The 14227-nt window shown below is 39.6% G+C and overlaps 1 protein-coding gene across 1 annotated transcript in view; it reads right to left on the bottom strand.

The window, feature by feature from the left end:
- The window catches only part of LOC108799448 (alpha-2-macroglobulin-like protein 1), a 67398-nt gene that overhangs the window by 17293 nt on the left and 35878 nt on the right, over positions 1-14227 (bottom strand). The window contains exons 20-28 of the mRNA XM_018571303.1: positions 12174-12278; positions 11348-11468; positions 10421-10542; positions 9621-9672; positions 8082-8165; positions 6326-6502; positions 5769-5844; positions 3500-3656; positions 806-880 (exon numbers count right to left, since the gene is read on the bottom strand). Coding sequence (XP_018426805.1) covers positions 806-880; positions 3500-3656; positions 5769-5844; positions 6326-6502; positions 8082-8165; positions 9621-9672; positions 10421-10542; positions 11348-11468; positions 12174-12278 — 969 coding nt within the window. The remainder of the gene's footprint in view (positions 1-805; positions 881-3499; positions 3657-5768; positions 5845-6325; positions 6503-8081; positions 8166-9620; positions 9673-10420; positions 10543-11347; positions 11469-12173; positions 12279-14227) is intronic.

Genomic DNA, 14227 nt, shown 5'->3' on the forward strand with positions numbered 1-14227 from the left:
CTTCACACATAATAATTGTCTACAATGTCAAACACTTAAAGAGACCTTATCACCAGAACTAACTTGTAGATTAAACCCTTGCAGTAGTTGATAATGATATCTTCTTCCACAACACATTTTTTTTAAACTAAATGTACTGAGATATGCAAGTTTTGCATTGAAGGGATCTGACTGACTTCTGGCAGTGTGGGAACCATATCTGTGTGTGCCCCAGCTTCCACCACTCCCCTCTCCCCAAGTCACTTGTGTGCATGTTCCCTGTCAGTTTTAGATCTGTAATATGAGATAACATTGCGAATGAGCCAACAGCAGTGGTAAGAGCTTATCAGCAAATGTGAATGGTGCTAGGAATGAAAACTACAAGAGCCTTGCTCATCAGCTTTGTACATGGACAGACTGACCAACAGCCTTCACCGCTGCTGCCAGTTACCTTGTGCGCATGTGTGCGAATAAGCCTTGTCCAATCTGGCCTTGTGTGTCACAAACCTGATTATAGGACTAGCACACAGGCAAGCAGGCAACACAAGTTGTTGCACCGGTTCCTGTAATGTTAACGAATTTTAACCATTTTTTTTCTTCTTTTCAATTAAATCATTCTTAGAGAGCCTACCAGCAAGGTTTATCCACACGCATTTCTCAGGGTGATAACGCTTACTCAATTCGTCTGCAGTGTTGTCACCCTTTTCCTGCATGCTTCTGAGTTGGAATACAAGCAGTCATGTAAGCTTAGTCATTCTGCTATAGTCACTGAGTAGAAATGTGACGTTCACCAACAGAGATGATTCTCCACAATAACAGAACTCACGTTGAACACTTTCCCATATTCCAGAAGAGCTATTGTTATGTACGCTGTAAGTGTCACCTCATCCTCACCCCCTTCCTGAAAAGACAAAGAAAACATAATGAGAACACTAAAAGGTAGAAACTAATAATGCAATAATTTATGCAAAGTTCATAAAAAATTACCTCCACGGCCTACTTACCCCAGCCAGAGTGGTACCTTTAGCATTCCTTGTGTGATGACCACATTGATGAAGCCCAGTTCCAGATTCTCTGTACCCTACCCACACTTATATTTGAATAAGTATATACACACCTTATTGTTGTCACCTGTGATTGCCAGTGAAATTACACTGTGAGTCTAGGCTGCATGACAACACTAACCCATGACAACCAGGACTTACAGAAAGAGGTTAAATGTTGCTGGGCATCATTCAACCCTAAAATGGGGCAGTGACCAGGGTCAGAGGAGTGTTGAGAAATACATTTCTTTACACCGCATGAAGTGTATGAGAATTGATTAAGTCTGTATAATAATACTGCAATGAGAGAACAGGCATGCACAGACACCCAGCGTTTTGTTATAGACTGTTCTAGTTTATTGTTTTATGTACTTTTAAGGAAAAGAAAGAAAAGGAAGTTGCAGTTCAGCAGAACCTGGGTGCAGAGCAGAGAGTTCCATGAAAGAATGTTGGACTGTACATGTATGTGGGTATGTGATAGAGAGCACATACATATTCCCCTTTGTGGTCATTCCCACTGACCATACTTGCTATTACCTATAATCTGGGATCTCCTTACGGTTAGCGGGAGCTATTCCTTGACTAGGAGGCAAACCCCATAAGGGAGAAGCTGAAGAAACTTTAAGTGTTTTGCATGCCTGCGCTCTCCTTCAGTGATATGATACAAAATTAATTGGGATCCACTAATCAACTCTCATACACCTTTTGCGGTATACAGATAAAATTCCACGGCAGAATACTTTTTCCTTTTATTTGTAATCAAAGGGAAGGGGGACCTCTGGAGCCGAGTTTCAAAGAACCTAATTTTTGCTATGACATGTTCATGGGAGCTTTAAAATGAAGTAAAGTGTCTCTAAAAAAATAGCGACAAGCAGGATTTTGTTAAATAGCAGAAGAGGTTGTGTAAGCGTCTTCTGCCAAAAATCTACCTGCCTGTCCACAATTTGTTTCTCTGTGCACTGCACAGGAGTTACAACATGCAAGCCCAGTCAATCAAGTGGCCGAAGACGTTGAACCCAAAAGAAGATAGCAGTGCCATTGACGAGGGGAAGAACGGACAGCACAGCATTGGATGGGATCGTATCCAAGGTAAGACAGCCATAATGTAATCATATACTGTGCATACTAGCAGTGACATCGCAAGGGGGGTGTGGCCCACACCCAGGTGACACCATTGGAGAGGTGGCACCAAAATGACTGACAGTAATTTTGGTGTTACCCCCTCTGAAAAGATGGGCACTCGCTCATGGAGCGAGAGCCCGACAGTTTCAGTAGAGAAGAGGGGACCCGGAGGTATACCTTATCCCGCCGGGTGAACGTCCCATCCTAAATCTGCCGGCGTCCTTCACCAAGATGGCTGCCGGCAGGTATCAATAAGATGGCCATGCATGCGCAAAAACATTAGGTGCATGCGCAATGACGACACAGAGCTGATACTGGGTGACACCCGGCCTCGGGACGCCCCTGCACTCATTATGGCAAGCACCTACATAGTGCTTTTTTTCAAAAGCCACTTTACTTCTGCTTTAAATCTGATTTGTTAGTATATCTACAAAGAAATTTCTGTCACAATAAGCCAAACAATCTTTCAAAAATTATACTTTTTATAATCTGAAACAGTCTTTGCACTTTAAGAAAGCATTTATTCCTAGGCTTATGAGGAGTATCTAATGGGTCTAATGTCATCAATTTGCTCCAGGCAGGAAGACACATTTCCCCTGTTTCCTCTCTCCTAGTGATCACTCATTAGTACTGCTGTAACAATTGCATTTGATACAGAAAAGCAGTGTGTTTTTGAGCAGCCTTCTGTTTATGACTGGACTGGGTGGAAAGGGGTCAGTAGAAACCATAGAAAAAGACGTTGCAGTTTGTAGCCCAGAACATCCCAACTCAAACTGTAATGTATGAACTGAGCCATTCAGCTCAGGACATTTCTGGACAAACAGCTTAGTCTAGGAGGAAAATGCTGGGTGATGCCTTAATATAGAAAGTATCTTCCTTCTGAAGAGAAACACAGACAGAGAGAAAAGCAGACAAAGGAAGTGTAAGCAACTCAATCCAAAACCTGTTTCCTCATTTTGGATTTAGTGGGCCAGGATACAGTACCCTACTACCGTACTGAAGACATAATTGGATAGATCTTTCACCCAATGGCCTGGTTGTGTCAGGCTAAGAACATAACTACTGGTGCCATAAGCCAGTACGTTAACCACTATTACTATGCAGCCAATGAATTTCCATCGAAATTCAATTGAAAGTACATTGAAAGTACTACAGCTGGGCAACTAGCATTTCAGAGAAAGTTTGGCAGAAGTGGCCTATCGGCAGAAGTGGACTATATAGCTGCATGACAGGATTTCTCTAAAGACTATAGATTATTCTGGTGAATCTTGCACAGTTTTTTATCAACCAAAATGTTTGTTACAGTGCAATTTATCAGTGCCTAGCTTATAAAAGAAGTGTGTGCATGTGCTTACCCTTAAGTAATCTTGAAAAATGGATCCGACTGTTTCAAAGCAGCCATTGGCCTGTTGCAGCTGGCCCAGCCACCTTACAGCATCCTCTATATGCTTCTCCTGGATGTATATGAGCTCTTGAGCATGAACAAATGACCTCAATGTGAAGGCAGTGAGCCTGCAAGATGTGATGGTGGGATACCATGTTAGAGAACACACAGTGCTTTTAGGGCTGATACATACGAGTGGCAAAAGTAGAGTACTAGACAACCATACTTACTAAGTGCTCCATAAGTACCTTTCCTGGAATCAGTACCCCATTTCCAAAGGGACTTAGACATTTTTTCTGGTGATGTTCTTGTGTGAGTACAAAGCAGTTGTGAACTGTATGCAATACTTTACGTTATTGCATTACCAATTTGCTTTTTCAGACAAGCGTTCCAGCGACCTACTCTCTTCTTCTGGTCCAAGCAAACCAAAACCTCTATCTATTCGTATGCTTGGATCGGAAGAAGAGAGTGGATCTCTTGAAAGCTTGTCCTGAAAAACTGAAACCTAATTGAAGTCTCACACCTTCCTATCTTTACAATAATGTAGCCCTGTATGCTATGAGTTCTTCCATTTACATATATTATCCATTACCTACAAATGACATAAATCCACTGTATGAACACCAAATCTCCCTTTAAGCCTAGTTTTTACCTTATATAAGTAGAAGTGACCTACCACTGTGCTGTACATACAGTAGACTGCAGAGCTGTGGGAGGGACCCAGCAAGCTCCACCTATTAAAGGCTGTCTTGAGAAAACTACAGGAGTGGGCGTATACATGACCAGTGACCCTGCACAAGAAGAGAGAGCAACAGGGACTGGTCTTTATTATGGGAAACTCCTGTACAGAGGTAAAGTTTCACACTGCATTACTGCACAGATCTGAAAGAAATACAAAAAGCAGATTTAAAGAAGAACATGCCTCTTGTATTCAGACAATATTTGCTTTACCTGGAGCTCAGCTTTAAAATAACATTATCTCCTTAGAAAAAAGAACAAAAAACTCTGCTTCCTGCTCATCCATTCCAGGGTTCTATGCCAGCAGAGCTCAGTCTATAGCACAACCATATTCAAAAACTGTGCAGCTGCTGTAATAAGTGTAGCTAAGAAAATGAAGGTTGTTCGTTCAAACTTTATCTGACTAAATAGCAATTTCTGTGAGTTAATTTGGGCTCATGAGGGGGTCATTATTACCCTCTTGTACACAATATGAACATCCTAGCCCAACTACTCAAAGCAAGACATGTCCAGTCCGGTACAATGGCTCTCCAAAAAAGTTTGTTTAATGGTGGCATTGCCATGCCAGATTTTACCAGTAGGTATTTTAAAGAGCACCTTGCATTAACATGCAATGTACCTTAATCGTGGAGCGTCTATCTCCAATACCACACGCAGGTTAAAACTTCACTGATTCTTAAAGTGACATTAAACTCAGGAGTTAAATTTTTTAAAATTCATTCCAGTACCTTAACTATTAACAAAAATTTATTTTATTTGTGTATCACTCGGCTATAGATCCTCAAATCATCGCTCAATTCATGCTGACATTGTCCTTCCTTCTGGAGGGGGGCTACTTTTGTTCCTCATGGTCCCTGTGTGTGTTGTAAAGAAGTCATCGCTCCAAGTTTGCTTCTGTGATATACTACAATCTCAGTACAAATTAGTAAACTAAACCTGAGATTAGTTCATCACTGGAGTGAGCTTGGAGCGGTGGCTTCTTTACAACACACATAGGGACCATGGGGAACAAAAGTAGCCCCCCTCCAGAAGGAAGGACAGTGTCAGCACCAATTCAGAGATTATTTGAGGATCTACAGCTGAGTGATACACAAATAAGATACATATTTTTTAATAGTTAAGGCAGTTAAATGCATTTTTAAGGTTTAACTCCTGTGTTTAGTGCCACTTTAAAGTGACCCTGTCACCACAGGGTCTCATTTAACGAATAGCCCACCAGTAAAAGAAGCCTGAATATACTAAACTTTCCAGAGTCCTTGGTATTGAAACCGCGTCCCTACTACCCAAGTATTCTACACTTCTGGATGTTTAGAAAACTCACTTTCCCGTCAACCACTGTGGTCTTTCCTGCTGGCACATCCAATGACAGAATACTTGTAGCAGCTGGAAGGTAGCAGCTTTTTAATACACAGACTGTCAGAAAGATAAGCATATACAGGTGACCTATTGGATAAAAGTAACCCTATGGTGACAAAGCCAATTTAACAGACGTTCATACGCACCATGCACTGGGCTTGTAGCCATGGAACACACTGTAAGAGCCGTTCTCGCTTTTAAACATCAGCTGTCTCTGATAACCTATAAAAAGATCATAATTGATACAGTTGAAGACTTAAAGCAGATTCTCCCTTTTTTATGTTTTCATTGCCATATGTAAAACAGAAAAGATAAATCTAAATACTATAAGTTCATCCATAGTTCATCAATAATAGATACTGAAAGCATTGCATCTATGCAGTGGTGCCTTAGAAGACAGTGTAGCATGGGTGTTCAGATTACAGAAATATGACACAAAAAGGAAGTTTTATTTGGACTTACATCAGCCAAGCTTTAATAGCTTTAATATATAACTAAACCTCAAGCTCTGTTTTAGCCTCCAAACCTGCCACAGGTAAGGTGAGTTCCCTATAGGGTTCTGTAGTAGTAAAATGCCTGCACTCTTTTCTCAGCAAAGTTCACAGAATAATGAGCACAATTTAGGAGCAATTTACTGCAGATACAGAAACAGGCCGGTATGTGTATATATATTTAACATTTGAATGCTTTCATGGTAACTTACCTTTAGTCATGTATGTGAGAGCCTCAGATTTGATCTTAGGTGTCAGTTGATTAGTAGCTTCTAGATATTTTACTATTTGGACATTTGGTAAAAATGTCACTAGATTGCGCTCCCCACTCCCTTCTGGATGGGAGATGGCCTGTCCCAGGTTAGCGATGGCACTGCCCATCAAATCTCCTATCAAGAATAGACTTCATGTAAGAACGCAGCATAGTAAAAAAAACAACAACATGGTATACAAAGACTGTGGATCGTACAAACCTGCATCAAGTGATATCCAGAGATGTTAACAATTTATTGGGGGTCCATATAAGAGATGAGGCAGGTTTTTAGACACAGTTATGTCATGGCAGCTAATAACTGAATCAAGATCCTAGACTTTTACATGTTTAGCTTGTGAAGGCTAAAGTTCCCTCAAAATTAACTTGTGTGCATTGATCCACACTAACCAGAACCATTGCTATGAATGCTATCCAATACTGGAAACCGCTTGACTTTTCCCAGTAATGGTATGGTGCAACCTTGGCCCATCAAAAGCAGATGGTTTTAGAGGCTGGGCAACACTAGTCAAGAAGAATACAAACAGCTGTAAGTATGGTAGTAATCCAGTAACCCATTACAGCTCAGTCCAAAAAGCCAATCAATACACTGCCAACATAGGCACAACCCTATGGTGGCAGGGAAGTTGTTTTCCATCTCACATGCTGTTGGTTTAGAAGCCCCTGTCAAACGTGGATTTGTGAATGAGTGGAGCCTGTAGGCATGGGATGGAATAACTGTAAAATAAACAACATGGGCACAAGTCTAGCATGAAACCTGCAAAGAATGTGCTGGCTTATTCTTAGTATTCTTTAAAGGCAAATGTGATAATCTGTTACCAGTCCTGGAGTTATGCTTAGAGTATTTTCCTCTAAAACAGAACAATATGCTAAGTGTACCTGGCACATATCAGGTCTTATGTTCCCCTGCTCGTGCTATGGTCTGTTAAGAACCCTGTAATGCTTTCACACATTATATTCAGTGCTAATGGACTAACCAAAATCAATCACACCTTCCACAAATATAGCTATGTGGGCAGTACTGGGGCAATGACTACAAATTATATTATAGTAAACAAACAAAGAAATAAGCTAGAAAACTGCCTCTTACTACCCCTCAATACACACAACAAGCTATGCAAAACAAAATATTAATTCTTAAAAAAGCATTGTAGTATTTTTGCATATTGTGCCGTGCTAGCTGTGGAGTGTTAAGTGGTCACTTCCTATGGCAATACTTTCCTTCTGTTTTGTATAAAATGTTATGAAATCTAGAAACATATTCATCGTGGATGCTGACGTTTTCTTGCTAACCTCCTCTGTATTCTTTCTTGCAATTGTTACTGAAAACTTTGGTACAGATATACTATTGGCCACTTCATTCTGACTTAGCCCTGCCTCAGACTTAAAAGGATCACCCCTGCACTAGTACTCCTCATCACTCAATATCCTTACTCACTTTTCCACTGATAAATTGCAGTAAATCTGCTAAACTTGAATGATGATTACTGGTCAAAACAACTTTTTTTTTTAAACAATGAGATTAAAATAACATTCAAATAATTGCATATTACGATCCCTGGAACCTATGGAAAATGGCACATGCATTATAACTTTGTAAATTGAGCTTTTTGCATTTAAATGCTTGAACATTTTTGAGATAATTGTGTATATTGTTATTGCTTTCCTTTTAATTTGTCCTGGCAGATTTTCCTCACCTAATACAGTTAAAAGAGCCTGATCTGACCCCGGTACAACTCTGTCTGGAAGATTTAATGACACCTCTGTGTGGACACTGTCACCTGTAAGGATACAAGAAAGAAACAAATACAAATGTAAGTTGTTTAGGGTCGCGTGGTTTATTTTAGGTACTCATATGCACCTAGTGCTCTATCTTATAGCAACCAAACAAAAGACGGCTTTCAGCTTAGATGCAGTATACTAGTTTTAAAGCTGATTTTTAAATAGTTGAATTTGATGGTAGGCAACACTGCTAATTGCTACAATAGTAAAGCCTAGCTCCAGCTAAAATATGTTTCTTTCATTTAGGATAGAGTGGAAGACAGGTAAAACGTCTGTTCATTTTTATTTTTGTCATTTATCCCATTGGAGAGGTTGTGCCTCACTTTTTGTTCCTGTGATGCCTGTACAAGAAATAATAGTGTGATTAAAAATAGGACCTTTCCTCACTGTACTAAAAATGTGTTTGTGCATGTGCTGGAGAGATTTCAGGAAGTGAGGGAAAATCTACCCAAAAAGGACATACACCAATCAGCCGTAACATTATAATCACTGAAAGGTAAAGTGAATAACATTGATTATCTCATTACAATGGCACCTGAAAGTGGGAAGGGTATATTAGGCAGCAAGTGAACATTTTATCCCTGAAGTTGATGTGATGGAAATAGAAAAAATGGGCAAGTGTAAGGATTTGAGCGACTCTGAAAAGGGCCAAATTAAGATGGCCAGACAACTGGGTCAGAGCAACTCCAAAACAGCAGCTCTTGTGGTATGTGTCCCGGTGCAGTGGTTAGGACCTACCCAAAGTGGTCCAAGGAAGGAAAATTGGTGAACCAGGGTCATGGGTGCCCAAAGCTCATTGATGCATGTGGGGAGTACTGGTTGGCCCGTGTAGTCCAATCTAATAGAAGAGCTACTGTACCTCAGATTGCTGAAAATGTTAACGCTGGTTCTGATACTGATAGAAATGTGTCTGAACACACAGTGCATCACAGTTGAGCATCAGAACTGGACCACAGATCAATGGAAGAAGGTGGCCTGGTCTGATGATTTACGTTTTCTCTTAGATCATGTGGATGATTGGGTGTGTGTGTTGCTTACCTGGGGAAAAGGTAGCACCAGGATGCACTATGGGAAGGAGGCAAGCAGGCGAAGACAATGTGGTAATTTGGGCAATGTTCTGCTGGGAACCCTTGGACACTGCCATTCATGGGGATGTTACTTTGACACATACCAGCTACCTAAACATTGTTGCTGACCAAGTACACCCCTTCATGGAAGTAATATTCCCTGATGGCAGTGGCCTCTTCCAGCAGGATAATGCGTCCTGCCACACTGCCAAAATGGTTCAAAAATGGTTTGAAGAACTCAACAAGTTTAAGGTGTTGACATGGCCTCCAAATTCTCCAGACCTCAATCAACAGAGGTTCTGACCATTCTATCCTAAACAAAAGTGGTGGCAGTTGGGCTTTAAGTAAGCCAATAAATGTTGGTTTTACTCCATAACAGTTCCATACCTGATGGACAGAGGAGGGATGTCTGTGTCTTTTCCTCTAGAAGTCCAGGAGGCTGAAGAAAATGCAGAGAATTTCAGGATTACCACTATGTAATTTACAGCTTTACAAAAACATTTATAGGAATAAATAAGATTTACTACATAGCCATCAAGATCGTTATCTGCCTTCTTGGATCCGTCCCTGGATACACTGCCTATATCAGCCCCATGTCACTATTTATCTAATAGCAGATGTTGCTCAATCACTATAAAAGTCACATTGAAAGTTAATTGCCCACTTAAATAATCTAACAGATTAATTGTATATTGGTTGAGGGTTGTTGGATACGTTTATAAGTAAAGAAGAAAACCTCTTGAAATGCCAAGCATAATGGTCTTATAGTCATTTATAACCTTTATTATTTAATAAACTGATTTATACATTTTTTGGGGTAATTTTCACATCATCGATAGTTTACAAATAAACATCTAATACAGAGTGCATCAATAATACTTTGTTTGCAACTCATGCTTGGCTTTCTAATAAAAATCAGTGTACCATGCTTGGAAGCGATGTTTGTGGCAGAACTGGCCAAGTGGGTCTGTCTGACTTTAAAAGAGACCTGTTAGGAGAGAAACATGGTGGTCATGGCTTAGTCTCCCTTCTAAAATGGCCAGTTGCCTTCCTGTTCTGGTGACCCACTTAGTTTAATTAGTGGCATTGCTAGAGTTGTGAAAGGCCTGGGGAACACAAAGCTAAAGAAACAGGGCAAACAGATTAAACATTTTTTTATGTAATTAGGGGGACACATTGTCAAATACCTTTACAATTATTGTTTTTTCAGTACTATCTTCTTGGTGGTCTTTACCCAGGTTGGGGGGTGGATCTGAGCACCCCCCTTTAAGTTGAATTGAAGCACTGCTTACATGGACCTTTAAGCTGCCTTAACATAGAAAAAATAAAAAAATAAAAATTAGAATTTAAAAGCAAATATGTAACATGAAGGCTACCTTCTGAAAACGCTAGTGAACTGAAATCATGTAAAAGTCAGAAAGCCTGGTATGCATTCCTGTTCCAGATCAGTGACCAAAGGTTCATCATGGCCACTGTGCAATTAGCATTTTTAGAAGGAGGACGGTAATGGCAGATATATTTCGGTATAGGGTTTCTGTATTAAAAAATGCAAAATATAATGAAAAGTACCCTAGAATATAATTCACTCTTTTAATTCCATCATATAAAGAGGGAGAGAATAGACAGGCTCTTTTCCTTTGTAGTTTTATTCTGTTTTTGCGTAATCTTAGACTTGGTTCTAGTCCTGAAGACTGCACAAACACGGACAGGTACAATACCACACTTGCACATATGGAATAGGGGGCATTCCCATTAGTATGCTAGAAGCATAATCTCACATGTATATATATATCTATATCACATTTCATTTGCCAACATTTTTAGGCTACTGTTTCATGGGCAAATACTATTGGAGACTCCACTATAAGTAATGTATTATTAAGGTACAACTAAGGTCAAACCCTTTAAATTTACGTAAATTAGAACCAATGTTCATAATTTTCTCTAGGAATAAATACAATTCCACTTTATCACTCTCTCCCTTAGTCAAAGCTACAGTTTGTCACTCCCCCTCCTAGTCAACATTACAGTTTATCACTCCCTCCCAATTTTGGCAATATTGTATCAAGAAGAATTCAAACTTTTTTTCCTAACAGACATGAAGCCCAGCTTACCTAGATTAGAGGCGGTCACATTCCAGGTGAAGCTGGTTGATTCTTCTGCACCGATACACTGTTTCTGATCCTTGCTGTCGAGTGTGGAGTGATCCCTCAGATAAGACAGTGAGGTGAACACCTGTACCCCATGACAGGGGGGAAAAAAGAGCAGAGGAAAACCTTATATATACCGTACAAATTCATAAAATTCAGCGTTCTTCATCGTTTGACCTGCGCTACAGAAAATGGAAAATGTTACTTAGCTGCTTGCAGTAGGCTTTGTAATTTTCAAGTTATCACTGGTCATCGCATTTGACTTAAGTAAGCCCACACATGGGGTAAAGTAGTAGATCAGTATAGATGTTAAATTTCATGTAAAGAAAACCTGCCAAAACAGCCATTACCAGGCAAAACAAGGCTCAGGAAGAAGTGGTCTTTTCCTAACTCCTGCTCAAATGTGCATTTGAGGTTGCAGAAATATTCTGCCCTGCAATCAGCACCACTGCTGCAAACACTTGGTATAACTCCTGCTCAAGTGTGTTTGATGATTCACATGTATTCCGACCCTCTATAATGTGTGATGCTGCAGGAGTATTCTTCTCTGGTATTAGCACCACCTCTGGGAGTTAATCAGTGGCAGCAACCAGCTTAGAAACAAGAATCGGGCTCTAAAAAATAGCACCTTTAAAGAAGAAAAACATGAAAATTATAATTTGTTTTTTTTAGGAACTAAGATGGGGCATAACTGCAGCAATACCTATAAAGTTATTCTGTAAAGAATAACATGAGAGGCATTCTAAGTGCATTCCCCTCCTATCCACATACAGACAAAGCTCTATTGTACCTTCCAGTCAGAGCTAGGGAAATTAAAGAAATTACTCGGCAGGCCACGCAGGTCCACAAAACTGCAATACTGGAAGAGAAGTGGGAGAAGTGGGATAAGTGACCACTGCCGGTAAATTGTAAGTGTTAAGATGATTAATAAGTCCAGCTAATACTGTATATGGTATTTTCATTTCTTAGGTTAGACAGTGAAATTCTGTAAATCATTATTTACATGTGTTATTGTATACTTGTACACAATGAAAAATGTGCTTGGAAACATTAGGAGGGCATTGAGATACCAGAGCCATTTCTCTAGTTGAGTATTATACAACCTAAAAGCGTCCAGGAGTCACAACTGTCTTCACAGCTCGAGCGCCAAATTTAAATCATAAATGCTGAAGCTTGTAAGTCCTAAAGGTACCTGGACTAATAAAATTGTAAGGGATGCTTGAACAATGGAGTGTGTCTGTTTTCATGGACTTGCATGACATGCAGAGTAGTTTATGGAGTTGGTGAATGTGGAAGAAAATAGCTGATCATTTGGTGGCAACAACAGTATTGCTAACCCAAACTATGTTTCAAATGAAAACAGTTTTGGAATTTCCCTATTGACTGCTAGCGATATTAATATAAAAAAATAAAATAAAGCTCCCAGGCTGCAAAGGAAGATCCAACAGGCTGTAAGTTGGACAACCCTGGTAAAGTTCCTTTAAGACAACAAGCAGAGTTCAGACATTAACAATTTGGTTTAAAGTAGACATGTGCGATTTGTTTCGTTCTGAATTGAAATGTGTATGATGTCGTACGAATTCATTATTTCTTTCATTCATTTGGAAGAAATAATCAATCTGAATGTATCCGAATTTCCCAATAATGAGATTCAGATGCATCCGAAATTTTTTCCAAATGTCTTTCAGAATTCACTTTTGTTGTTAAAGGTTAAAATAATAATTAAACGAAAAACAGTGTGGAGTAAAGGACTTTGTATACAGTGTAGTGTATTTATTTACAATTTTACTGTTTATTTGGTGAATGAAAAACCAACTGGGGAACCCACAGAGGGAATAAATTGGTCAGCTTTACAATTGTTATAAATTCAAATAATCACAAAAAAAGAAACAAGAAAAATACATAAAGCCAAATGATAATAATAATAATAATGATAATAATAATAATAATAATAATACTTGTTTTACAAATTTGATGTAGTTTACAACTATATCAAATACAACAATTTACATGTTTAGCCATGTGGATGTGGTGACTCCATCTTACATATAGTCCGTACAGAATCTTCAGATACAAATGTCAGCCACGTGGATACCGTGTAACAGGGTGCTTGTATTAACAAGCACCTCAGGGCGCACAGTGCTTCTATTCTATTTTTTGGGGAATTATCACTTCATACAAACCAGACCCAAAGGATTTATGACAACTGTTCTGATTTCAACAACAGGATTATCTTCTCGGATATATATTGGTTTACATCAATTTTGTGGATTCTCTTCAACTTGACATTCCTAACTAGGACTGGCTGCCTATCATGTTTATGCATGTTATTGATCCATTAGGATGGTGATAAGTGGTTACTTATCTATTATTTTAGTTCATATTAGGGATTCATCCATGGCCAGGGTGTTCTTCTTTTATGTGTGGGGATTTTATAGGGTTGGAGCTAGCTATATGTGAGTCCATATAGGCACATGGGTATTTATGGTGCTTGACCGAATACATTATTTTATATTTTCATAAGAAATATTTAGTTTTTCTGGTATTGAGTGAGTCACGTCACTGCACCTTTGTTGTAGTGGGAACATATTGGTCTTTTTCAAGTTTCATATTTGGTGAATGAGTAGGGGTAACAAACACGCCTTACTCATTCACCGGGGGGGAGGGGCAGCACCTGGGTGCCCTATTTATAAAAGGGGGCACCCAGATTCAGATAAGCCCCCCTGCCCACAGACCCCAACAACCACTGGGCCAGGGTTTTGGGGAAGAGGCCCTTGTCCTCATCGACATGGGGACAAGGTGCTTTTCCAGGTTCCTTGGTATAGCACTCTCCCTATGTTGAGG

Source organism: Nanorana parkeri, unplaced genomic scaffold, assembly GCF_000935625.1.
Source record: "Nanorana parkeri isolate BGI_ZX_2015 unplaced genomic scaffold, ASM93562v1 scaffold1728, whole genome shotgun sequence".
NCBI lineage: Eukaryota > Metazoa > Chordata > Amphibia > Anura > Dicroglossidae > Nanorana > Nanorana parkeri.